The following is a 25745-nucleotide window of genomic DNA, read 5'->3' on the forward strand; positions in this document are numbered from 1 at the left end:
TTGCCTCTCTGATGCCGCGGGAAAGGTTGGCCCTAGCTGTCTTCAGGCCCACCTCATCTCCAGCTCTGAAGGCAGCGTTCCGCATCTTAGATTGATTGATATTAAGATACATTTAACACGTTTTGCACTCAGCTGGATAGCAAGGGCCTTCTGTGAGGTTCATTGGTGTCTGAAAACGCAGGACTTGAACAGCGAATAATAAGGCAAAACCCTCATGGGACGCGTTAACAGCAGTACATCATCTCACACAGGGCTGGCCCATAATTCATTGTGGAGAGGATTTCCTGTGAAGACAATCATGACGCCAAACCCTGATCTTCAAAGAGCATCGAGCCTCGAAGCTGAGTTAGCTGACAAGTAGCACCACTTGAACTTACAGAAGCAAATCCTGAGACCGTTTTCATGTGACTGGTCAGTATTACTATTATTATTTCCAATAGTATGTATGTTCTTTAGCTCCGTCTGTGATGTGTATACACACATTATATATATATATATATATATATATATATATATATGCAGACACACACACACACACACATTTATGTGCAATATACATGTGTGTATATGTATATTTATATCCTGTTGAATTTCTCATTCACAGCACATTCACAGACCAATTTCCCAGAACAACACCTACAACAGATGTAAATAAAGAACTTGTGGTTCAAACAAAGTCTTTGCTCTTTTTGACCTGAAACCAAAGAAGAAACATCTGCTGCAAAACGTTACATCAGTCACACTATTAAATATAATAATCTTAATAGAGCAGCAAGAGGAAATTATCAGGGTCAAGTAATCTCAGTGGAGAAAATTAGCACATTTGCCAAATTTAAAAGAACAATGTATGGATATTATGGATATTGCTGTTTTAATGGACAATCTCTTTAGTGGATAGTTGAAATTGAATATGGCAGGTTTGTGTAAATCACTTTTATATTGTATATAATACATCCAGCTGTATTTACTCAGTGCAACTTAAAACATCCAAGTGAAAGATATAACACCGACATGTCAGAAAAAAAAAAACAGAATTACTGAATTGGAAAAAGGATCACCCCTTTTTCTCAGTATTTTGTTGAACCACCTTTTGCTTTATTTACAGCCTTTAGTCTGTTGGGATATGTCTCTACTAACTTTGCAATATTTGCCCGCTCTTCTTAGAAGAACTGCTCAAGTTCAGTTAAATTTGATGGTGAGTGTTTGTGCACTGCAGTCTTCAAGTCATTGCACAGATTTTCAGTGGGGTTTAAGTCTGGGCTCTGACTAGGCCATGCAAGAACATTCAGCTTTTTCTCCTTCAGCCACTGTGTGGTCAGTTTTGCTGTGTGCTTTGGGTCATTGTCATGTTGGAAGGTAAACCTTCTTCCCATTGACAGCATTCTGGCAGAGGGCAGCAGATTTTTCTTTACTAATTTAATTTTAGTCTCATCTGCTTCAGAATCTTCAAGGTGTGTTTTGGCAAAGCTCAGTCTGAATGCATGCCCTTACCAAAAAGTAGTATACTTCAAGTTTATTTTATTAAGTATACTTACGTAAAGTTCAATGCCTTGTCCAAATACCCACACTTGCGGACTTTTGCACTTGACCACTTGAACACTTATATGACGTATTTCCTGTATTTGGCTCAAGTGTTCAAGTGAGGATGAAGACCACAAGTGTGTGTCGAACTTTTAATTACCTGATGGGACACACTTATAGTGTTGTAAAAATGCAAGTGTTTACATAGCTTAATTTAAATTTTAAATACTTTGCCTTTTAAATTAAAGGGGTTATATGATGCGATTTCAAGTTTTCCTTTCTCTTTGGAGTGTTACAAGCTGTTCGTAAATAGATAAGATCCCTAAAGTTGCAAAGACTAAAGTCTCAAAACCAAAGAGATATTCTTTATAAAAGTTAAGAGTCAGCCACGCCCTCCTAAAACGGCTCGTTTAAACACGCCCCCACATGTCTACGTCACTGTGTGGGAAGATTTGTGATGATTCAAACGCGAGTTTTGGGCAGTGTAGAGTAGCGTTTGTAGTTTGTCATTTCTCCGATCACAAATGCAGACATGGTTTTATGTTTACGCGGTGCGATGCAACGCAAAGTGTAAAAAGACAGTATAAGTCATTATATTATTTTATAAAAAAAAAATAAACAACATTTTGAACAAAAAGATGAAAAAAAGACTATGAATTGGATTCAGAATGATAATCAAAACATAGACAGAGTCGATCAACACCCCAAAGCTTGACAGTTATTATTACCTCTTCATTGGTCGACATTTTATTCCATAACATTACTCAGTTTTGATGCTGTTTTATGTCTGATGATCTTGTTAGATTACATGTGGAAGCATCTGTTGTTTCGGTTTCTTCTTCACTTGTGTTTTTTGGAAATTCTGTACAGAAGATGTGTACTAACACCCCCTACCGTATAACAATGAAAACACGGATTCTAGGAGCACAAGTATACAGTAGCTCAAATATATTTAGACTTTTTCTAAGTATAAGTCAAGTATACTTAAATGTCATTTTAAGTATATTTCTGAGAAGTACATAAAGCCCATTTCTGAGAAGTACATAAAAAGTAGACTAAAAGTTTACTTTCCTATTTTTAGTTTAAAAGAAGTATACTGATAGCACACTTGAATAAACTTCTTTTTCGTAAGGGTGTGGCCTTTCTCGAGGAGTGACTTTTTTCTTGAAACCCTCCCATACATGCCACATTTATGGAGAATTTGTGATATTGCTGTCACATGCACACAATGACCACTCTTTGTCATAAATTCCTGCAGCTGCTTCAGAGTTGCTGTAGGCCTCTTTGTCGCCTCTCTGACTAGTTTCCTCCGGCTCTTTCATCCAGTTTGGAGCGACGTCCTGATCCAGGGAGGCTCTGTGTTGTACCAAATACCTTCCACTTCTTAATAATAGACTTCACTGTGCTTCTAGGCATTGATAAAGCCTTTGACATTTTTTTGTATCCATCTCCTGACTTGTGCCTGTCCACAACTTTATCCCGGAGATCTTTTGACAGTGCCTTGCCACCCATAGTTGATTGTTTGCTTCAGTTGCACTACCAAGGACTGAAATGCTCCAGTAAAGCTCTTTTCATGCTGAGCTGATCAAAATGACCACAGCTATTCACAGCTGAAAGTCAAATGGCTTTGTGTGCCATTGAGAAGGTGATCAGCCACACCTGATTGAGTTTACGAATCATTTTTATCTTTTTCCAACTCAGTGATTCTGTTTTGATTATGTTGGTTATATCTTTCACTTGTATGTTATAAGTTGCACTGAGTAAATACAGCAGGATAAAACAAAAACTGTGTCCATCCGTCACACAACAGAAGGGAACAGAGACGAATTAGCAACAACAGGAGATTTATTTGGCAGGTATACAATGAATGAGCAATGAGAGAATGCAGGATACAGACGAGCTGGAGAATGATGGATGGACAGACGGACTGGCTGGCAGGTTGGATAACAAGGTAGAGTCGGGTAGCAGTTCATTAGAGAATGATGAGACCAGACAAATGAGGGAGCTTGAAGCTCTAACTTAAATAGAGAGTTCTAATAAGGATTTCCAGGTGTCAGGGATCAAAACTCACGTGATTGGGAATGAACAGGCAGGGCATGAGGATCTGAAGCTGATGAAGTTGACTCCCTGACAGTACCCCCTCCTCCACAGGCGGCTCCAGATGACCACGTCGGATGACGATGGGGATGGCCTCTTCCTCTCGGGGATGGTTGATCAGGATGACTGGTGTGGAAGTCTGACAGCAAAGAGGGGTCCAGAATATCACTATGAGCAACCCAGGATCGTTTCCTCATGACCGAATCCCTCCCAATCTATGAAATACTCAAGGATGCGCCCTGTCGCCAGGAATCCAGGATGGTGTGGACACGATAGATGTTGTCCTCTGCTGGGTCAACAGGAGGAGGAGGCACATCCTCAGCACCAGATCCTGGGGAAGAAGGAATCAGAGGGTTAGTGTATGACTTGAGGAGGGATACATGAATGGAGGGTGAGTTGCGATAGTGAGCTGGGAGGTTTAGCTTGTATTTTACCTTGTTGATTTGCCTCTGTAAAGGGGGCGATATAGCGGGGACTCAGCTTCTTGCAGGGCAGCCGAAGACGGATGTCCCTGGTAGAGAGCCAGATCTTCTGCCCAGGATGGTAACGGGAGTCGCGGAATGTCTTGCGTCGGCCTGGCTCTTGTGTCTTCGGACTGCCCTCTGAAGATGGATGTGAGCTGAGTCCCAAACTCTCTCGCTCTCTTGAAACCAGTGGTGGACAGCTGGAACATTGGAATGCTCACCTGACCAGGGAAACAGGGGTGGCTCGTAGCCGAGTGTGCACTGGAATGGCATGAGTCCCATGGAGGTTTGACGGAGGGAGTTTTGTGCATACTCGGCCCAGGGGATGAATCGGCTCCAGCAGTCTTGATGGTTGTGAAAATATGACCGCAGGTACCTCCCAATTTCTTGAATCTTCTGCTCAGTCTGGCCATTGAACTGTAGGTGATAGCCGGAGGTTAAGCTGATGGATACACCAAGGAGCTGGAAGAAGGCATGCCAGACACGGGAGATAAACTGAGGGCCGCGGTCCGAGACTATTTCCTCTGGGATACTGAAGTGGTGGAAGACTTGCTGGAACAAGGTTGGCAGACCTTTGAGTGGGATGAGTTTGCATGCCTCAGAGAATCAGTCAAAGATGATGAGGACACGGGTGTTGGAGTCAGAAGGAGGAAGGTCGGTGAGGTAGTCAATTCCCAGATGGGACCAGGGTCAGTTGGGCAGTGGTAGAGGTTTGTAGTTTGCCTTCTGGGAGTCGACGGAGTATTTTGGAGATCCTGACAGTCTGAGCATCCTTTTAAGAATTGAGAGACCTCCTGGGTCATATTGTGCCAGCAGTAGCAATTTTGGACGAGCAAGAAGGTTTGCCAGTTGCCTGGGTGTCCAGAGCCTGGAGAAGAATGCACAGAGGCCTGGAGAAGAATGCACAGAGTCCAGGAGGGGTAGTCGTAGATGGCGGGGCATGTAAGTCAACCCCTCCGGATCTCCCAGTGGAGCTGGTTTGGCCTGAGTGGTGACGGTGATCTGGGTGTCGATAGACCACTGGATGGGACTCAAGATTATGGCTAGAAGGAGGATGGGTTCAAGCGGACTGGTGTCAGGTTCCGGATAGGTAGCGACGAGAAAGGGCATCCGCTTTCTTAGAGCCTGGGCGGTAGGTGACAATAAAATCCAACCGGGTGAAGAAGAAGGCCCATCGGGCCTGACAGGTATTCAGTCTCCTAGCCTGTCTAAAGTATTCGAGGTCTCGATGGTCCATGATCACGTTGAATGGGTGTTAAGCTCTCTCCAGCCAATGCCACCATTCCAAGCCAACTTGATCACCTGAATGAGGGTGGGAGCGATACAGAGGGCTTCTTTGTGCTGATGGAATGTGGACATGGCCTCCGTAGTCCAGGACAGAGACTTGGGCCCCTTGCGCAGTAGAGAGGTGAGAGGGGAACAGATCTGACTGAAGTTTTTGATCAATTTTCAATAGAAATTGGCGAAACGCTGAAGTTCTTTAACTGAAGTGGGTTGCGGCCAGCCCTCAACTGCCTGCACTTTCCTTTGGTCCATACAGATGCTGTTCCAACTGATGACATAGCCGAGAAAGTTGACAGTGGTTTGGTGAAACTAACACTTATAGAGCTTCAGGTAAAGATGTTCTTGGCGTAGTTTCCTGAGGACCTGTGTCACAATGTTCAGCCATGTTCTGGAAATAAATGATGATATCATCGATGTAAACAATGACAAAGCGGTGGAGGAATTCCCCGAACACTTCATTCATAAATCCCTGGAAAACGTATGGGGAGTTGGAGAGCCCGTACGGCATGACCAGATATGGGGGCACTACGAATGCCTTGTTCCAGTGTATATTCCAGTGAATATTTATTCCAGTGCGGTTGGGACCAGAGGAAGAGGGTACTTGAACTTCACTGTCTGGGCATTGAGGGCTTGGTAGTCTATACAGGGCTGCAAGCCTCCATCCTTTTTCCCCACGAAGAAGAAGCTTGAAGCGGTGGGCGAGGTCGATGGACTGATCCTTGCTTTAGAGCCTCTTCAATATACTCCTACATGGCCTTTTACTCTGGGATGGACAGTGGATAGATTTTGCCACGTGGAAGGGTAGCCCCAGGCAGCAGATCGATGGAGCAGTTCCATTTGCCGGTGAGGCAGAAGTTTGGTAGCCAGCTGTTTACTGAAAACATCCTGGAATGCCCTGTATTCCTGGGGGATCTCCTGCTGGATGGAGGTGGCTGGACTCTCAACAGCATATGGTGACAGGCTTGGCAGACGGGGTGTTTCTTGGGTGGACTGACTGAGGACAAACCTTTTTGATGGATCGAAGCACTTGTCGCGGCAGCTTTCACTCCACTGCAGCACTTCACCTGAGTCCCAGCAGATCTGTGGCGAGTGTTGGAGCAGCCAGGGGCATTCCAGGATGGTATGCATGGTGGAGCCCTCCAACACCAAAAATGAGATTATCTTCTGATGCAGGCAGCCGACTTTCAGAGTCACGGTGGTGGTGCAGTAGCGGACGAGACCTTGACCCAGCAGTTTTCCGAGGATAGATTGAAGGTGAAGGGGTTGTGAACAGGATTTCCTTTGAAGAGTAGGTTGAGGGAGATGAAGTTGCCAGCAGAACCAGAGACTATGAGGGCTTGCGCTGAAACAGTGTGGAAATGATTTATTAGGATGACTTTGGAACGACCAAGGATGCGATAGAGGGAGGAACTTGAATGGTACTCACCGCTGGGCGAGGTGGTCTCACGGGGCAAGTGGCAATTTGGTGTCCCTCTGCACCACAATAGAGGCACAGGCGGTTGTGCATGCGGCATTGATGCTCTGCAAGGGAGAGATGGGTAGAGTCAAGCTGCATTGGTTCAGGTACTGGAGGATCGCTGGTTGGTGAGGTGAGCAGAGAGTGCAGCACAGGTAGATCCAACTTGCAGGCGGTTGGCCGCTGAGCAATGCGAATGGAGTAGTCTATGAAGCTCTTTAAGCCGATGACGTCATCGTAGATCGCCATTTGTTGACGGATATTTGGATTAATGCCCTGCCGGTAGGCCGTGATTAGTACGGTTTCGTTCCACACATTGATGGCAGTCAGGGTGTGGAATTGAAGTGCATAATCGCTGACAGATGACTTCCCTTGGCAGAGACGATAGAGTTGATCCGGCAGCGAGATGAAACTAGCAGTTTGGCCGAACACTTCTTTGAAGTGAAAAGTAAATGCCGACAGTGAGTGGGTGACCAGCCCATTAGCATCCCAGATGGCACGAGCACACTGGAGAGCCCGTCCTGATAACAGCGAGATGATATACGCTATCTTAGAGTGATGACTGGAGAACACATTTTATATTTTAATATATAAAAAGAATTAATTCATTCATTACATTTCATACAGTGAGCATTGTAGCAGGCAAAAGCTGCACTCTTCTGCTTTATCGGCGTAAACTGTTGGCCGGGCCATGGGACCGGTGACTGAAGTGCTTGATGGAGAGCTTGAACTAAATCCGTGAAGGGATCAGATGCAGGGTTAGTTGTATCGCTGGTGCCTGCCTCGCGCTGCATCATCGGTCTGATCACACAACAGCAGAGACGAAATAGCAAGAACAGAAGATTTATTTGGCAGGTATGCAATGAATGAGCAATGAGAGAATGCAGGATACAGATGAGCTGGAGAATGATGGACTGGCTGGCAGGCTGGATAACAAGGTAGAGTCGGGTAGAAGTTCATTAGAGAACGACAAGACCAGACAAATGAGGGAACGTGAAGCTCTAATTTAAATAGGGTGTGCTAATGAGGATTGCCAGGTGTCAGGGATCAAAACTCAGGTGATTGGGAATGAACAGGCAGGGTGTGAGTATCTGGAGCTGATGAAGTTGACTCTGTGACACCATATTCATTTCAGGCTGCAAAGCAACAAAATGTTATTATTTTAAAGGGGGGTGATTCTTTTCTATACCCACTGTGCATATATATATGTATGTACACACACACTGTTTTTATACTCTAAAAATAATGGCCAACGGCTTTTTTTCATCTTTATTTTCAATTATATCAGGGTTTTTTTTGTTATCAGACTTTAATAGATTCAATGAAGTAGCGAATTACTGTTCTTTTATTGAAATTGAGTCATGCAGTCATAGCTATGACATGTATGTGAGAATGACGTGTCATGACAATGAAGCACCTTAATCCGTAGATGACTTTGATATAATGTCAAAATGCCATTCTGTTAAACGTTTAATAATATTTAGAATTGGATTATATGTAATAACATGTCAGATGATACATGCTGCAAAACTCAAGATAGACGTTTTTTGGCATGTGCTCTTTGTGGGATATCTGCTTTATTTTTTAGCCTAGTGTTTCTGACCTCTGACTAGACTTGACTTGGACTTGATACTCTTGCCCAGCAAGTTAGAGCATAAACCATGCTATCACAACCCACACATCAGCAGTGAGTTAAAAGAATAGTTCACTTCAAAACGACTGTTTTGTCATCATTTACACACCCTCATTTCATTCCAAATCCCCATGACTTTGTCTTCTATGGGACACAATAGGAGAAATTTTAAAGACAGCCTTGCAATTGGCAGAAGCATCAAGCTTCAAAAAGAACACAAAAACACCATAAATGTATCATAAAAGTGGTCTAAACGTGCCCTAAACATCACCCGTTAGATTAAATGTGGATTTGATGGTATGTTTATGTAAATACATTTTGAATATGTTGAAACCTCTGAACCTACATTAAACAAACTCTTAGACAATGTTACGGTGCGGTTGCAAAAACTTTACAGTTCATGCTACTGTTACCTAGCATTCTGCACCAGAGCAGTGATAAAGAGAGGAAGTGAGAGGAAACGAGACGCTCCTAACATCTGTACAACAGTGCAGAAAAAGGGGTTTGTGTACTACATTAGTCCTAATCAAGTGCAACATATTGCCGTATATGCAAATATAGAGGCATAAAAAACAAACCCACCTGTGTCCCAATTCCTCATCTTAGTATGAGTCAGAAGTATGAGCTACATCAAACAGTCTGCAATAAATACATCTAAATGCCTCTTCAGATGCAGCTTCTGTCCAACATCTGCAGTGCAATGATGAACCTACCTTATATTTGATCAAATCTGTTTCTGTCATTATTTTTCAAAACATTCTTACTTTAAAGGTCCCATGGCATGAAAATTTCACTTTATGAGGTTTTTTAACATTAATATGAGTTCCCCTAGCCTGCCTATGGTCCCCCAGTGGGTGTATAAAGGTTTACACAGTGCTGATTTGCAGTAAGATTTGGCGCATTTTAGAGATGCAATTCAGATCTCCTATGGATTAAGTCTGTCTCAGTTGCTTCTGATTCCAGACTGCCTCGATGATGTGTTGATGATCTGTTGCAGGACTCCTTGTTCAAGGAAAAAAAAAATCCTAATGTGTCTAAGATTTTTGCATAGTACTGAACATCAGAAATATGAAATATTGGATGTTTCGTATGTGACACATTTTGGCAAAGCTCTTAAAAGTCTTATTTTGATGATCTGAACTATTGAGGCAGAAATTATATTTTGGTATATGGCAATGGCACCACATCACTTGTGGATAATAATAATAATAATAATAATAATAAAACTTAATATAATATGAAATACTAAGTTCCCTTTCAAGGGAACTTCAAACTGCGTCCTCTAGGGGTCGCTATAGGAAACCTAGAGGACGCAGTGTCTCGTTCCCTACCCAGGGAACCATGGTTACATACGTAACCTGAGACGTTCCCTTTCAAGGGAACTTCAAACTGCGTCCTCTAGGGGTCGCTATAGGAAACCTAGAGGACGCAGTGTCTCGTTCACTACTCAGGGAACCATGGTTAAATACGTAACCTAAGACGATTACTTGCACTAATATTGTCACAATTGGTTGGAGAGATGAGGATGATGAAGAAGGTAAATTTCCAAAATAGGCTTTAATATTATTGACAGGTAGATCCAAACGTAGGCAAGCAAGTAAACAACAATCAAAACACTGATGACACCAGACAAAGGAACTGAACCAAACTAGGAGACTAAAAAGAGGGAACTAATGGGATCATTAACGAGGTCACAATATAATGATAAGAAAACTAGGTCAGGGAAAACAGAAGCAAAGGACGAAGAACCATAACCAAAACAGAACATAACTGTGACATAACACTGTCTCCGGGAAGGCATGGCCGCATGCTATAAACTGTCTGAGGAGGTGTTTCTGGAGGTGGACGAGGGGCTGGTGAAGGATAGTAGACCAGAGAACCCAATGAAGAATAGATGGTGGAAGGACTCAAGGAGGCGATGTTGGTGGGAGGAGCCATGGATATGACACATTGTGATCAAAAAATGCTTAGAGATAGAACCACTTAAGCCATTTGTTAAAGAAGATTAGACTGTAAGTCACTAATTGATTAAAGATGACAAGCTTTAGAGTCAGCTGAGTCAACATCAGCATCTGTCCTGTCTGCCTTGAGCCTATTAGCATCTCTCAGCAGCTCCAGAGTCCTCCGGTCTTCTAGAGCCAATCATCAGTCCCAGTGTCTTCCAGTGACCTACACCAGTTCCACTGTTTTCTGATGACACTCACTAACCACAGTGTCTCCTGGTGACCCACACCTGCCTCAGTGTTATCCAGTGACCCTCACCAGCCCCAGTGCCTTCTAGTGATCCTCACTAGCCCCAGTGTGTTCCAGTGACCCTCACCAGCCCCAGTGCCTTCTAGTGACCCTTTGCCAGCCCATGTGTCTTCTAGAGACCCTCTCTAGCCCCAGTGTGTTCCAGTGAGCCTCACCAGTCCCAGTACCTTCTAGTGACCCTTTGCCAGCCCATGTGTCTTCTAGAGACCCTCACTAGCCCCAGTGTGTTCCAGTGAGCCTCACCAGCCCCAGTACCTTCTAGTGACCCTTTACCAGCCCATGTGTCTTCTAGAGACCCTCAATAGCCCCAGTGTCTTCCAGTGATCCTCACCAGCCCCACTGTCCTCCGGTGACTCTCACCAGCTCCAGTGTCTTCTAGAGACCCTCAACAGACCCAATGTTTTCTGGTGACCCTCACCAGCCCCAGTACCTTCTAGTGATCCTCTACCAGCCTGACGTCTTCTACTGTCCTCCATCTGGATCTCCATTCCTACAGAGTCCTCCCCACTTTCTATGTAGCAAAGGAATGAAAAATAAAGAAAACAGAAAACATGTTTATTCACTCAACACTTTAATGACCTGTATAACTTTAATCTTAATCCTACTCTCATCTAGGGGCGGAGCTACATGGTGGTCACCACAGCTAGCCCCTCCCCCAACAAACTGGTGATTATTTTGTTTTAATGCTAGTAATTTTCTAACTGTCTTTGGTGAAATTAACAACTCGTACAGAATTTCAGTGCTCAGATCTATCATCATATGCAATTTCACTGACGTCATGGTGATTGGAGAGATGCATGTATACACAGGAGTGCAGCTAGGTCATCTCTGTAGAATTTAATATGCTAGAGATAATATACAGTTAGCCTGTCAATATCGCAGAACTAACCCAGGCAGGGTGATCTGGACCCTGATGTTGAGCTTATTATATGGCTAACCACAAAATACATAAATATGTGGAAATTAAATATTAATTTGAGTTTGTGTTAATCTTACCTGTATATTATTATTAAGAATTCCACTTACAATGTACAAAATAGATGACTAATACTGCAATAATATTACATTATATCCATACTGAACTAACCCTAACTTTCAATAAAGAGTAATTGATTTGTAGAGTAAGCAAAGGAGTCTCTCCTGTTATTTCCATTTTTTTTCTTTTCTTTTATACTGACATAACATAACAAGTAGTCTAATAGATTAACTTTTTGGCCATATAAACATCAGCAACTGCACTAATTTTTTTCTCCTTTGAGTATGAGTTCCATATTGTCACTATATAATATTATATGAGCAATAAAAGCTGAATGCATCAAATATGTGCTTCATTTTTCTAGATTTTTTCCCCTAGTATTTTATCTAAAGGTCAATAAAATGTTCCATTAAACCTTCATATATTAGTCTTTACAGGGTTAACTATTATATAATATAGCTATTTTATTATTTACTATAACTGGCAGCTGCAGGAGGAGAGAGAACCTTTATGTTCATCATATCTTTTGACTGCTAATAAAATACTTTTTTTTATCCACAAGGGGTCACTGTGTACCATAATGTTTATAAGATCTTTTTAATTCATAAACTGACTTCTGCTCAATCTGGTGTCTTTATACTGTAGGTATATTAATAAATACATTTAGGATTAAAATAAAAGCGGTGTTGGGTCACAACACCATGCTATCTAAGCAGTTAAAATGTCTTCAGATGATTTAATTCAATAATGATTCAAATGTTAAGTGAATAATAATCATTCCAACAGCTGGAAGCAAAGCTACTGATCAAAACTGGTGTTGTGCTTTAGACTAAAGCTAATCAAATAATTCACAACTCACAATCCACTTTTTGTTCTCTCCACGCAAAATGTATTGTGTTTGAAAATGTATCAACAAAAAATGCAGCATTATGTACATGACTTATGTAATACTGATATGACGAGTGCTGAAGTGTTCAAATGCTTTCGCTTTATAGAACTCGTTTAGAATTGTTTTCATTGCTGGAGTAAAACCAAACTAAAGAATTGGTCACATTGTTTGAAATATATATATATATATGCTGCTGTGCCGGTTATATTGAGTACAGCAGAACTACAGTACTTCAATGGTGAAGCCTGTCGTCAAACAGCTTTGTCATGCTTCTTCAAGTGTATTTGCTCCATTACGTTTGAACCCTCGGGAGGTTAATTGAAAGTATGTCTTTTTTTTTTTTTTACATATTAAAGATTTGTTTTATAGCAAAAGCAGATAACCACATTTCATATTTTAGAGTTAAAAAAAAACAAACACTTGTTTAATCTTTGTAATCTCCTCAGATGACAGTGTAGATGCCTGACAAACGTTGTTGTTGTTGTGATCATAAACTGTATGGATGATATATATGCTGTTGTGCCGGTTATATTGAGTACAGCAGAACTACAGTACTTCAATGGTGAAGCCTGTCGTCAAACAGCTTTGTCATGCTTCTTCAAGTGTATTTGCTCCATTACGTTTGAACCCTCGGGAGGGACGGCCACTTGTCTGAGCTAACAATAAGCTGTAACTCAATAACAATACCCCACCCTCATGAGAATTTGTTCTCTGAAAATCTGATAGGTTAACTCGATGAAACAGAAGCAGCAGAACCGGTTCTCGCCTCACGGCTGCTGTGCTCGACGATCAGTTCATGTTACTGTACCTACAAACAAAACCACCAGACAAACATGCTGGAAATATATTTTAATACAAACAATCTTTAACAACAAACTACACCAATTCTACTTTGGTGGCTTATTAAGAAATTAAGGCTGGTTCACACTATTACCATACAAACATCTGTCTTGAGAATGAAAGTGTTCCCTCTTCTTATTTACATATTAAACATTAACAGACGCAACATTGATCATATTCACAGTGATACAAAATCATGTTTTAAATCATCCGAAGTCTTTAATTTTCAGAGTCCCACTTTATTTATTACGGTTTATTGTTATTATTACATTTATATCACTTTTCTCTTTGGGAAGGCGGTTCCTGGAAAACTCTTAAGGCAACCCCAGAAAAAAAAAAAATATATATATATATGCATACACATACATAGTGTTGGGGGGGAAGTTACTTTTAAAAGTAATGTATTACAATATTGCGTTACTCCCTAAAAAAGTAACTAATTGCATTACTTATATGTTTATGGAAAGTAATGCATTGTTATTTTTCGTTACCAAAACGTGTTTAGGGTTCAGATTGCGCTAAATGTGGAGAATAATGCACGGCATTCAGCTTTTTTTTAAGTGGCGTTTATCAGTTTTTGCAAATGAACTTCATATTTTCCCCCGCATATCATGTACTTATTTTTCACACTAAAAAACAACAAAAAAAAAAAAAACAGAAACATATTGCATTAAGAAAATGAAGTTAATTTGTTGGATCAAGGTTTTTCTGCATTAAAACATTTTCTTGACAGTCATTTTCCTCATGACTTCGATTGGGCCAGAGGTTTGGTGAGATTCATCAAGGTGAAGTCGGACAGGGCTGTAATGAGGATCAGTTTGAACAAACGTGACTTTTCCACACCCCTTCTGTCTCATAATTCCCAGCAATTTAGACTATTCGCGTTCGCTTATGAGAGATGAATCAACAGACTTCAGATCTGACAAGACTCGTGTGACAAGTCTCATTCCTGTTAGTACAGTTTACAGTGTCAGTCTGGATGGAGGTGGTAGATTAAACCCCAGATCCAGTATTTGGGTTTTAAAAAGAAAGGAATATTTAAAAAAAGGAGAACAAATTAAACAGGTGTGTGAGGAGAAGCACCAGGGCAGTGCATTGCAAGGCACTTAGACATTTTCAGAAGATGCTGTCTGTGTGCATTCATATGATCCTCTCAGTGTTTACTAATAGGGCCATTTATGTTGCAGTGATCCGTGTCATCTGCACTGTCAACAAACATGTGACATAATCCCATGATCAAAAATAAAGCTTCCAGAAGGCACACTCTGAAGTTACTTGAAGAAAATGAAACTGAATCCAGTACAGTTATTGCTTAAGAGATTTGCACATCTTATTTGCTATCGTTTAAAGTGCCGCAAGATAATAGTGCGAGAATTAAAGGCCACCTGACAGTTTTCTACAGTATCCGTTGCTCAGGCGAAGGATTGTGGGATACCGGTGCTTTGTGAATGGATCAGGATCTGAACACGTGCACTGCCCGCACCACGTACTGCCGGCAGATCGGACACTCGCTCATGCGCTTGCCGCACTTTGTGCATGTGACCATGTGTCCGCACTCCAAAAGAACACAGTCAATCGGTGAGTCCATGCAGATCTTACACAGGTTCTCCTCCTATTGCGTTACTCCCTAAAAAAGTAACTAATTGCATTACTTATATGCTTATGGAAAGTAATGCATTGTTATTTTTCGTTACTTTTTCTCATCTGGGCTGGGCTCATTTTTCGCTGATGAAACGTGTGCTGATAATGCAAGAACATTGGTCAATAAAATGCGATTAAATACATAAAGGACATTTGTGTTATTTAACATAATTATTGCAGGTTTTGCATATTCTAGGTTTGCATTTCACTGTTTTTATGCATTGTGAGAAATAATGAATGTTTCTGTGCAAGTGAGATGAGTGAATGCAAGTTGACATTTAGTCTAGAGCTACAGTAACATCATGTTCACACAGCGCACACAACGCTCTGCACTCACTCCGGATTTCTCTCAACATGAGGACAGGAGAGCGAAAATAAACAACTGGCATCACTTATTTGAAAAAAGTTTATATTTTCTCGTAAATTAAAAACGCGTTACTTTACTAGTTATTTGAACTCCAAAAGAACACAGTCAATGGGTGAGTCCATGCAGATCTTACACAGGTTCTCCTCCACGGCCGTCCCAGATCCAGCGTCTGCAAAGAAAACAAGAAGTCAGTGCAAACTTAGATGAATAACAATCAGCATGAGAAGAAACTAAAGAATGCACGGGTCCGTATCATGACATGTTTGTCAGGACATTAAAAATGCAATTTAGACATTTACTTGAAAACATCTTTTTTTATTATAATTGTGATATTTTTGGGAGTGGATTACGTCAAAATGTCAAGGTGGTACAACTGTCTTTAAAATAATAATAATAATAATAATAATAATAATAATAATACATTCAGGGTTAGGGATCGTCATTAAAATCATGTGGTGCAACCAGCGTGCAAAAAATGCGGTGCCTAAAAAATAAATAATTCAATAAATTACACACACACACTCTACAGGGCTGATGAATGCTTGAATCTGATTGGCTGACGAACGTTCTAAGGTGTGCAATTATTTTCAGGGAAACGCACAGCTAAAGTAGTTCCAGGCAGGTCTCGACCGCATTACATATCACTTCACCAAACGATTCAGTAACATCATGTTCACACAGCGCACACAACGCTCTGCACTCACTCCGGATTTCTCTCAACATGAGGACAGGAGAGCGAAAATAAACAACTGGCATCACTTATTTGAAAAAAGTTAATATTTTCTCGTAAATTAAAAACGCGTTACTTTACTAGTTATTTGAAGAAGTAATCTGATTACATAACTCGCGTTATTTGTAATGCGTTACCCACAACACTGTATGCATGTATGTGTATATATATATACAGTTTTTTTTACAGGAATAAAAAAATAAATAAAAATATAATTATTTATTCACCCTAATGTCATTCCAAACCTGTATTTTAAAAAGGAGATATTAGGAAGAATGTTCAAGCTTCCGGCTTCTGTACAATTAAAGTGGCTGGTGATTTAAACTCACAAGCTCCACAAAAGAACAAAACAGTTATTAGAACAGTCCATAGGACTTGTGCGCTCTTGAATTCCAAGTCTTCTGAAATCATTTCGCCAGATTTAAAATCTCATATATTAAAACTTCCTACAGGATTAGTCGCAAAACATGCATCAAAGATGTCAAACCTTGTGTAAGGCATACAGCTCCATTTCTGTAAATCACACAAGCCTGAATGAAGTTTATGAAGTATAGTCCAGTTGTGTGTGTTTTCCTAACAGTATATAAAACAGAAAATATGTGATTGGAATGATATGCGGGTGAATAAACGAATGTTTCTGAGTGAATTATTCCTGTAAGGTGCTGATTTTAAAGCAGTGGTGCCAGTGAACACTAGCAGTCCCGCTCATCCACGCGGCCTAAGAATAGCGCTAGTCGATGCTAACTGAATTTGAAAAGCGTGAGGGAAGGGAGGTGCTGGCGTTTATTAGCAGGCCTGTACTCGTCCTGTGACCTGTGAGGCACCGGTGAAGTGAAGAAGAGGGTTGAGGTATGTTCACCTGATATTTCCTCCGCTGATGAGTCTAAAGTGCTGCTAATCCAATTCCTGCAAGAAATCTAACACGGGCAGCGCTGAAACACCACGAGTTTATCCCTCTGCCTAAACTAGGTTCAGATGGGATATTCGTTCACAATCAAAACCATCTATCAGGAATGAAGCCTCCACCATCAGCAGTCTAATAGGCAACTGTATATGAAATTCCCACGAACCAGTCAGATCATATTTCTGTGGAGTCCCGCACGACATGTGGACACGATTATATTCATTGTGGCCACGTTCCCTCATTTTATTAAATCGTGGCCATAGTGTAGAAATTTGTTCCCTCGTTTTGATCCAATTAAAACAAGGTAACGAGTTAGTACAACATGGCCACAATTTAAAAGGGAATAAATTAATACAACATGGCCACGATTTACTGAAACGAGGCAACAGATTAGTATGGCATCGCCAAAATATACTAAAAAGAGGGAATGAATTAGTACGATGAGGCCACAATTTAATAAAAAGAGGGAACAACTGAGTATAACATGGCCACAAATTACTAAAACAAGAGAATGAGTTAGTACAGAGTGGCCACAATTTACTAAAATGAGGAAACGGATTAATACAACATGGCCACAAATGACTACAACGAGGGAACAATTTTTATATATATATATATATATATATATATATATATATTTTGCATCTGTTTTCTGTTTGCATGTGGACAGGATGCTCTTGCTCCGTATCAGCATATCGAAGAGGACCTGAAGAGTCTTAAAGAGGTTCTGGAGATGAAGAATCAACAGATTCATCAACAGGAGCTCAAAATTTCAGAGCTGGAAAAAATGGTAAATTATATTAACAAACATTGCAAAATAACGTTAAAGATGGCTTTAAATATTAAAGACGCAATGAAACTGGAGTTTTGTGGCTTTCATTCCCTGTACTCATAAACAAAGTTCGCTTTGTCAGATATGTACATTTATACTACAAGGCTGTTGAAGCACTTGAATCTGTTTGGTTGAGAAACATTATTTTCAGGGAAACGCACAGCTAAAGTAGTTCCAGGCAGGTCTCGACCGCATTACATATCACTTCACCAAACGATTTCTGTTATTTCAAGGGTCCTTACAGCCTATAAGTGCAAAAGAACCAAAACCTACAAATACACCGACCAAACAAATAAATATAGTAAACAACAAGATAAAAACGACAAATTGTTTCCATGTTTTTGTCACAAAATTACGTTGTATATTACACCTCCTGTGACCCGGTTTGTCTGTATGTGTATTCAGAGCCAGCAAGCAATGGACTTTCAAAATAATAATAACAAAAAAAAAACTGTGTTAATGCGCGATAAAATAATTGTCGGCATTAATTAATTAATAATAACAACGCGTTAACTTGCCCAGCCCTAATATACATATTATATTATGACTTATTAACCTTGACACATGGGTGTCAACCTTTTGAAAATGATTACGATTGTACACTCACATATATTTAAGCTGTAAGAACAAAACATTATTACTTTTTACTTGATGGTTACACCACATAACATTTAAGGTAAAAAAAAAAATGGCATTAAAGTTTTCCAAACATTTTTAAACTAACATGAAAACCAATATTACGCTTCTATTAATTTGGCATACTTATGAATTCCATCCTCAAGATAAACAATTATGTGATTCAATTATTCATAACTTCACAGTAAAATGGACATAAAACTCAAATTAAATGGACACTTAAAATATTAATGAAAACTATTCTTAATTTTCAGGTCATAAGAAACAAACCCACCTGTACCTTCTGTGGCGTTAGACACTGTAAAAACCAAATACAGTCCATGTTAATGTAATCAACAGAAATGATACATTTAACTTTTCAATTTACTTCAGAAAATGTGTTCATGTTTGCCCAGGGCACTAACTGAAATACCACTTAGCAGGAAGAACCACATTACTCTTCAAAAATATGTCAAGCCTACAGGTTACATTGACAAACAGCAGAAACCAAACTATAAAAAATAAAACGTCAACGTCAGAGTGCTGAGCTGTACACTTAACACTGTACACTCTGAGCCCTCACCCAGCTGCTGATCCATCTAATCACATCAAATCCTTTACCCATGTTCTGCAGGTCCTTCTGGTCGTAGTACAGACGCGTCACTCTCTCCATCAGCTCCCATTTCTCACAGCAGCCCTTATAGTCGACGAAGTTCCTGGCAAGAATCTCCTTCAACTGGCGTACACTCAGAGCCTCAATGTCCTCCACTGATCTGATGTCAGACAGAGACGCCCGTCGCCCAGGAGCCAGCACTTCCTCAGAGTCTGAAGACTGACACAGAGAAAGACAGCATGCAAACATCTGTTTATCTAGGGCTGTAACGTGACTGATGGGTAAATGATCTCTTGGCATCCCAAGTGCATGCAAACATCACTCCACTGAAAGTCAAAGCAGACTTCAGAGAACAAGAATCTGCCAAATCAAGAGCAAATGTTAGAAAATGAAAGTCATTATTTTCACTTTACTGATTTAGAAACAGGTTTAACCCCAACCACAACACAATCCAGAGAGGAGCAAAAAGCTGTGGTTTAAATGAGTTTAGTTGGCAGGTTTGGCACAGACAGCATGAACAGAAAGATGTTAAAAAACACACACAGATGAATCGATTAATGCTCGGCAGTGTGAGGGCAGTTGGTGTAACTCCACATCCTGTTATTATGCAAACATTATATGCTAATACTAGGGTTCAGATAACCAGCTGAGCGTTCATCATGGTTTAAAGGTCTTGTTTAGATTACTTCAAGAGCAATTACTTCTTTTTTATTATAAGGAGTGGTAGCATGTGCCATAATATTGGCCTTCCACCACACAGTAAATGTTGCACTTATCCTTCTTAATGTAGCGTTGAAAGACAGACCATCCATACTTGACCAACAGAGAGCTTGTACATCAAACTTAAACATGGTTTCTCTCAAGGTATTTTCTCCATTTCTGTAACCCGATGGAGTTTTGGTTCCTAGCCGCTGTCACCTTTGGCTTGCTTAGCTGGGGTTTAGGATTCAGGGTTTATATTCAGTATCATTGATTTGAAGGAACTGACACTATCAGATGAGAACAAAACTTGAACTGACTTGAGCTGAATAATGACAACATTGTCTTCTGCAGAGCTGCTTGACAGGAGAATGTCACATATTTGATAAAGTTCGCATCATTGACTATATAAATAAAGGTGACTTGACTTCTCCAGTCATTTAGTCCAGACCCTAACAATCGACAGCAAGCTCACATTCAGTTTTGAGTGCAGCACCCATATCTTAAAATCCAATCAACAACCGATGGGTAGAATCAAATCCCAGATCTTTGTTTTTTTTTCTCGATAATCTGTTACACTCAGATGTACGTCACAAGATCTGTTGCTACTTCCATTTATTGTGACTTCTCACACTAGCACTTTTTGCTCCTCAAGTGAAAGAAGCAACAGTGTTGAGTTGAGGGTCTGCTGCTGTGCCCGATACATTTTCTTAAGATCAGACTGAATTGACCAAGGAATGAATTGTTAATTTGAGCCAGATTCAAAAGAATCAGTTGATCTGGTTCACAAAACCGGTCTCAATTGCTTTGTTCACTGGAAATTGATTAATCCCGATCTTTACCTAGTTGACAGAATCGTTTCTGAACTGTCCCTTTAAGATGTGAAAAGAGTAGACTCGAAGACAGACTTTCAAAGAAGCAGTGATTCATCCCAGCCTGCAGCCAAGCTTTTTCCCACGCTCAAAGCACCCCTATGAAGCAGAAGACATTCTTTAAACTGACTCTACTGTGAACGGCAAGAATCATCAAGAGGCCAAATCTTGACTGACAGAAAGATTCCGAAGCATTCTGAAGTGTGACAAGTCACTGTTCTGTCCTCTGCCCCATTTAACGCCCCAGACAGCGCAGCAGCGAGAAGTAGAGGAGAGGTGAGGAGTTTCAGGAGGTACCTGCAACTCCTGCAGCTCAGCGTCCATCTCGCTTTCAGCTGTCGCCTCAGCCAAGCTCTAAGGGTCAAAGGTCACAGCCAACAGAGTTTAACGCAGCTGTGCTCCCTATCTAACTCACTTTAAGTTACAACAGATATTTTGCACACTCTGTAGTGTTCTTAAGAGACAGTCTGTGTCAAAAGTGAGTCATATGAGACATTTTAAAGCTGTGCTTTACAGTGCTGTGTGAACCAAACCGAGAAAGGAAGCACATGCGATTTTAAAATTCGATTAAAAAATAGACGAATGGTTTCCAAAAAAAAAAAAATTGAGCAGCAAAAACGGTTTTCAACATCGGTAATAACAAGAAGTGTTTCTTGATCAAATCAGCATATTCAGTGACACTAATGATGCTGAAAATTCAGCTGTGCATCACAAAAATAAATGACATTTTACAATATATTCACTTAGAAAATGGTTATTTTAAATTGTAATAATATTTCACAATATTACGGTTCATTCATCAAACAGATGTAGCTTCTTTAAAAAAAAAAAAAAAAAAAAAACAATTATTCCAAACCACTGACTAGTAGGAACTAATTGATTTTTTTCACATTTTTTTACCTGTCCATCTTCCGTTGCTTGAGTCTGAGGTCCCAGTTCTGCTGTGCCATTGTCCGCCAACGGGCTCACGGTTATGACTGGAGTGTTAGGGGATTCGTGTGTGGTCACTGGGGGTGGAGGAATGTGCGTGTCAGATGTAGGCGTCTGCTGGCCAAGAACCAGCTCGACCAGCTCCTCTTTCTCGCGGCACATCTGCGTGGGGACCCCGTGCAGGTGGAGGTAGTCCTTCAGATCCTTCACCTTGAGCTTCATCAGCTCGGCGCGCTCGAACAGGATGCTGCGGAAACGCTGGCATGTGTGGCACAGCCATGGCTGGAGGTCCTGCTGAGTGGAGCAGCGGCTGCAGTAGCTTTTTTGGCAGTCCATGCACACGTGCTGCAATGAATAATGGGAGGGTGATTTTACAGCCAGGTTAAGACTGGACCACAATGTCTAATCCTCCTTTTAAGGAGGAACACTGCATTTTGCAACTGACCAAGACAACGGTGTCAGAAGCTACACTCTATTGCATCATCTTCTGTTTACATCATTACATATGATAAACACTGAGTTGTACTGGATAATGCCAAAGGAGTCTGGGAAGGTTCTTCAGGAAATATAAACATGTGACTAACAGAACTCAAGCGTAGCGTTCTGGAAGTCACAATGCCATTCAGTCAGAGCTGTGGCGCAATGGACTGTGCACATGCTCAGGATACGCAACAGCTGCTGGCTCATGTCCAGATCTCACCCCCCTCCTCTCACTACTACTTTACTGCCTTAAATCCTGTAAAATAAATTTCCCCTCGAAATCATTCATTCTCATTCAATTTCATGGAAAGAGTAAAGTCGGTCTCAACTTTAGGTTCACATACACTTTAAATGTGCAGTAAGTGATTTCTGAGAAACGCTGTTGATGACCAAAAAAAACACACTCCTACCCAAAATAATCACACCTCTGTCTTGATAGCCCCGCCCCCAAATTCACAAACATGCTATGCAACAGTCACCTCCCCCATCACGCATGGACACGCCCCTTACTGGTGATTGGCTACAAGTTTGTTTTGGTGCTTTCAATCCACTTTCAACATCTTTTCTCAGAAATCGCTTACTGCACCTTTCAGGCCATGACACAAGTCGGCCAAATTTGGGCTGTCTCTGAGCATCTGTCGGCCTAGTTTTTGCCACCAGTTCTTTCATGTTGGTTTGGTGTGTCACAGCCTTTACATAGGTGAAATTGAGGTCTAAGCCTGTAGAAGCAATACATCATTGGATCATTCCAGCTTCATTTATAGAAAACGATTTTTATCAGCAAATTACTGGTGAAGCACTACACCACCCACAATTTTAAAGTGAAATCCTCCTGAGTGCAATAGTTGGGTTCTGGAAGTAAAAAAAATGCCATTCATTTTCTCAACAATAGGGGAACTGATTTTTAATGATAACCTACAGCATAAACCATTAAAGACAAACCTACTGTGAGTTCCAAGGTTGTTAATCAATGGTATTGTTGAAGCAATTAAGCTACATTTCATTATTTCAGAAGCCATGAGGCCACATTTATTATAGCTAGTGAAAACTACATTGCCCATGATTCCGCAAAGAAATCTCCAACAATCGAGTAAATCACAAAAAAAAAAAAAAAAGCCTTCGACAACTCCCAATAAGCACTGTGAATGAGAGAGTAAGTCTCCCTACTTAAATGTATATATATGTATAATTTGGAATAAATTTAAAATACATAATTAACATCTTTAAATCAATAGTTTTATATTTCTGTTTTTATTTTATGTCATTATGTCATTAAAGCCATTAAGAACAGTGTTGAACCTTCATCTTCTGTCAGAGAAGATGAGCTCTATTCAGATAACAATACTGGATGTGCTTTGTAGATGTCCTACCCACTAATATGCGTTCAAACATCAAAAACTTCCAATCCGATATCTTCAAACAAATCTGTTCAGGAAACCAGATCCCAATGTGACTCTGCTCTTATGTTAGGTGTGTGTGCAGGAATGCCATGAACGTGATGTGACAACAGCAGCACTACAGTAAGGAAGCGGTACAATGGCTGTGACATCGATATGCATCATCATGCTGTCATTCGAGCCACAGTTTACAAAGAGCATTCTGGATAATTCTCCTCGTGAGGCGTGCAGGTAGTCACGCTGGATGCAGACGCTCACACAATGACTCCTGGATGTATGGCGGCTTGATAATGTTAATAATGGTGGCTCAGCGACATGAGGATGATGTTAAATGCAATGCATCAAGAGGCCTCCAGAAGGCTCCAATAAGTGCAATACACATTAACAATAATGTATTTTTGATCACAAATTTTGATAGCACTGCCTAGAATTTAAAGTGCAGCATTATTTTACATTTAGCAGATGCTTTGCTCCAAAATATCAAAAACATATTGGACTTTTAGAGTTCTCCCTGGCTGTCTTCTGTTTTAAAGTGTATTCAGGTCAGAAAGGCCCTACAGTGCTTTAAAATGCTGCCTTAGTAAGCGGCTCACAAGGTGTAGGAGATTTTGTGTGTCTAGCAAATTCTAATTCACTGGCATAAGGTTCTCAGTAGGTTAAGACAGTTTGTGATTTTTAATAACATTCAACACGGGGGAATGTACAGTGAAACTACTTGAGCACAGCCTTATGATCCTCAGCAACACGGCCAGTTAGAACTGGAATAAACTCAACTAGACATTCTGACCTGAATAACTGAACCTTTACATGTGAACATCTAGACCTGTTCACAGGCTTGCTTTGGTGTGTTGCAATTGGATTCAACTTCAAATTGTATTACTAATAGACTTTCATACACTATATAATCAGTGGAATTGATGTGTGCTAACAGGATAAAAGTTCATCTGAAAATGAACATTATGTCATCGTTTACCTTCTTGTTGTTCTAAACCTGTATGACTTAATTTCTTCTGTGCAACCTAAAATAAGACACTTTAAAGAATGCTTTAAATCTTTTTGGACAAATACAATACTACACACAGTGTAAACATCTTCTTTAATGCTCCACAGAAAAGTGCAAAGGATGTGGTAAATTATTTGTGTACAGCTTTTCACAGGGCTTATTACTTTTATAACACAGTTGCTACATATACCTGGCAAGGTTTCATTAACTAAACTCAGAACAACAAAAACATAATAAATTTATTTAGAACAAATAATAATTATTCAGCCAAGCAATGAAGTTCTTCAGCAATGTTTAGCTGAATGGTTGCATCAACACACAGATGCAGTGACGCAGTAATACTGAAGTAATGAGTCCACAGAGTATTCATATTACTCTGAGGACTCATTACTTGTTGTTCTGTGTTTGACCTGTGTTGCAGCGTGGAATTAAGCCACACCATGCTGGTTTGGTCTGGCCAGAGGAGAACTGGGCCCCCGACTGAGCCTGGTTTCTCCCAAGGTTTTTTTTCTCCATTTCTGTCACCGATGGAGTTTTGGTTCCTTGCCACTGTGGCCTTTGGCTTGCTTAGCTGGGGACACAATTTCTGGCAACATCGCTGACTTGACTGCACAGATATTATATAAAGAGAACTGAAGTGAGCTGGACGATGCCCTCACTGAATCATCAATGAACTGACTTTAACTGATAAACTGACTGTTTTCTATTGTCCTCTTGCATTATCCTCACACATTATTCCTGTTTGACACTGTAAAGCTGCTTTGACACAATCTGTATTGTATAAAGCACTATATAAATAAAGTAGGCCTGGGTGATAAAACGGTATCGATATTTATCGACGGTACACCTTCTTCGATAACGATATAAAAAATGTTCGATATAGTGCACGATATAGGCACGTGCTATGAGTAACGCAGACAGCACACACAAACAGGAACATGAGTGCTGTGCCTGCCTGTGATGAGGAGACTGTGACAAGTAAACAAACAGTCAGTAATAAAATAAGAATAGATAAATGACAAGCAATGGCACAAATACAACAAGATACAACTAAAATTAACTGTTAATTACTTTTTTCAGGGAGGTATAACAATAATATTCAGGTACAGCAATACCACAGAAACCGAATATCTATCTATCTATCTATCTGCAAATGATACATTCCGTCATCTGTCCCGAGCGTCTTTCACGCTGAATTATTTGTGGGAATTTCCCACATTACAAGTGCGGAAACTGCAGGAATCAGTAG

The 25745-nt window shown here is 40.5% G+C and overlaps 1 protein-coding gene and 1 long non-coding RNA gene across 5 annotated transcripts in view; one reads left to right on the top strand and one right to left on the bottom strand.

Annotated features, from left to right (window-relative positions):
• The window catches only part of LOC107704307 (uncharacterized), a 25919-nt gene extending 11236 nt beyond the window's left edge, over positions 1-14683 (top strand). Inside the window, exons 2-3 of the long non-coding RNA XR_001635945.1 lie at positions 6899-6909; positions 14672-14683. This is a non-coding gene — a long non-coding RNA (uncharacterized LOC107704307). The remainder of the gene's footprint in view (positions 1-6898; positions 6910-14671) is intronic.
• rffl (ring finger and FYVE-like domain containing E3 ubiquitin protein ligase) overlaps positions 13937-25745 on the bottom strand; it is a 21865-nt gene continuing 10056 nt past the window's right edge. For 2 of the 4 annotated variants that reach the window (XM_016507198.1, XM_016507197.1), the window contains exons 3-8: positions 21587-21961; positions 20984-21040; positions 19124-19334; positions 18798-18821; positions 15511-15593; positions 13937-14968 (exon numbers count right to left, since the gene is read on the bottom strand). In XM_016507198.1, coding sequence (XP_016362684.1) covers positions 14867-14968; positions 15511-15593; positions 18798-18821; positions 19124-19334; positions 20984-21040; positions 21587-21961 — 852 coding nt within the window. In that variant the 3' untranslated portion in view covers positions 13937-14866. The remainder of the gene's footprint in view (positions 14969-15510; positions 15594-18797; positions 18822-19123; positions 19335-20983; positions 21041-21586; positions 21962-25745) is intronic. The other 2 variants (XM_016507199.1, XM_016507200.1) reach the window with 2 other exon arrangements.

The sequence above is a fragment of the Sinocyclocheilus anshuiensis genome, unplaced genomic scaffold (assembly GCF_001515605.1).
Source record: "Sinocyclocheilus anshuiensis isolate Anshui unplaced genomic scaffold, SAMN03320099.WGS_v1.1 scaffold1493, whole genome shotgun sequence".
Classification (NCBI taxonomy): Eukaryota; Metazoa; Chordata; class Actinopteri; order Cypriniformes; family Cyprinidae; genus Sinocyclocheilus; species Sinocyclocheilus anshuiensis.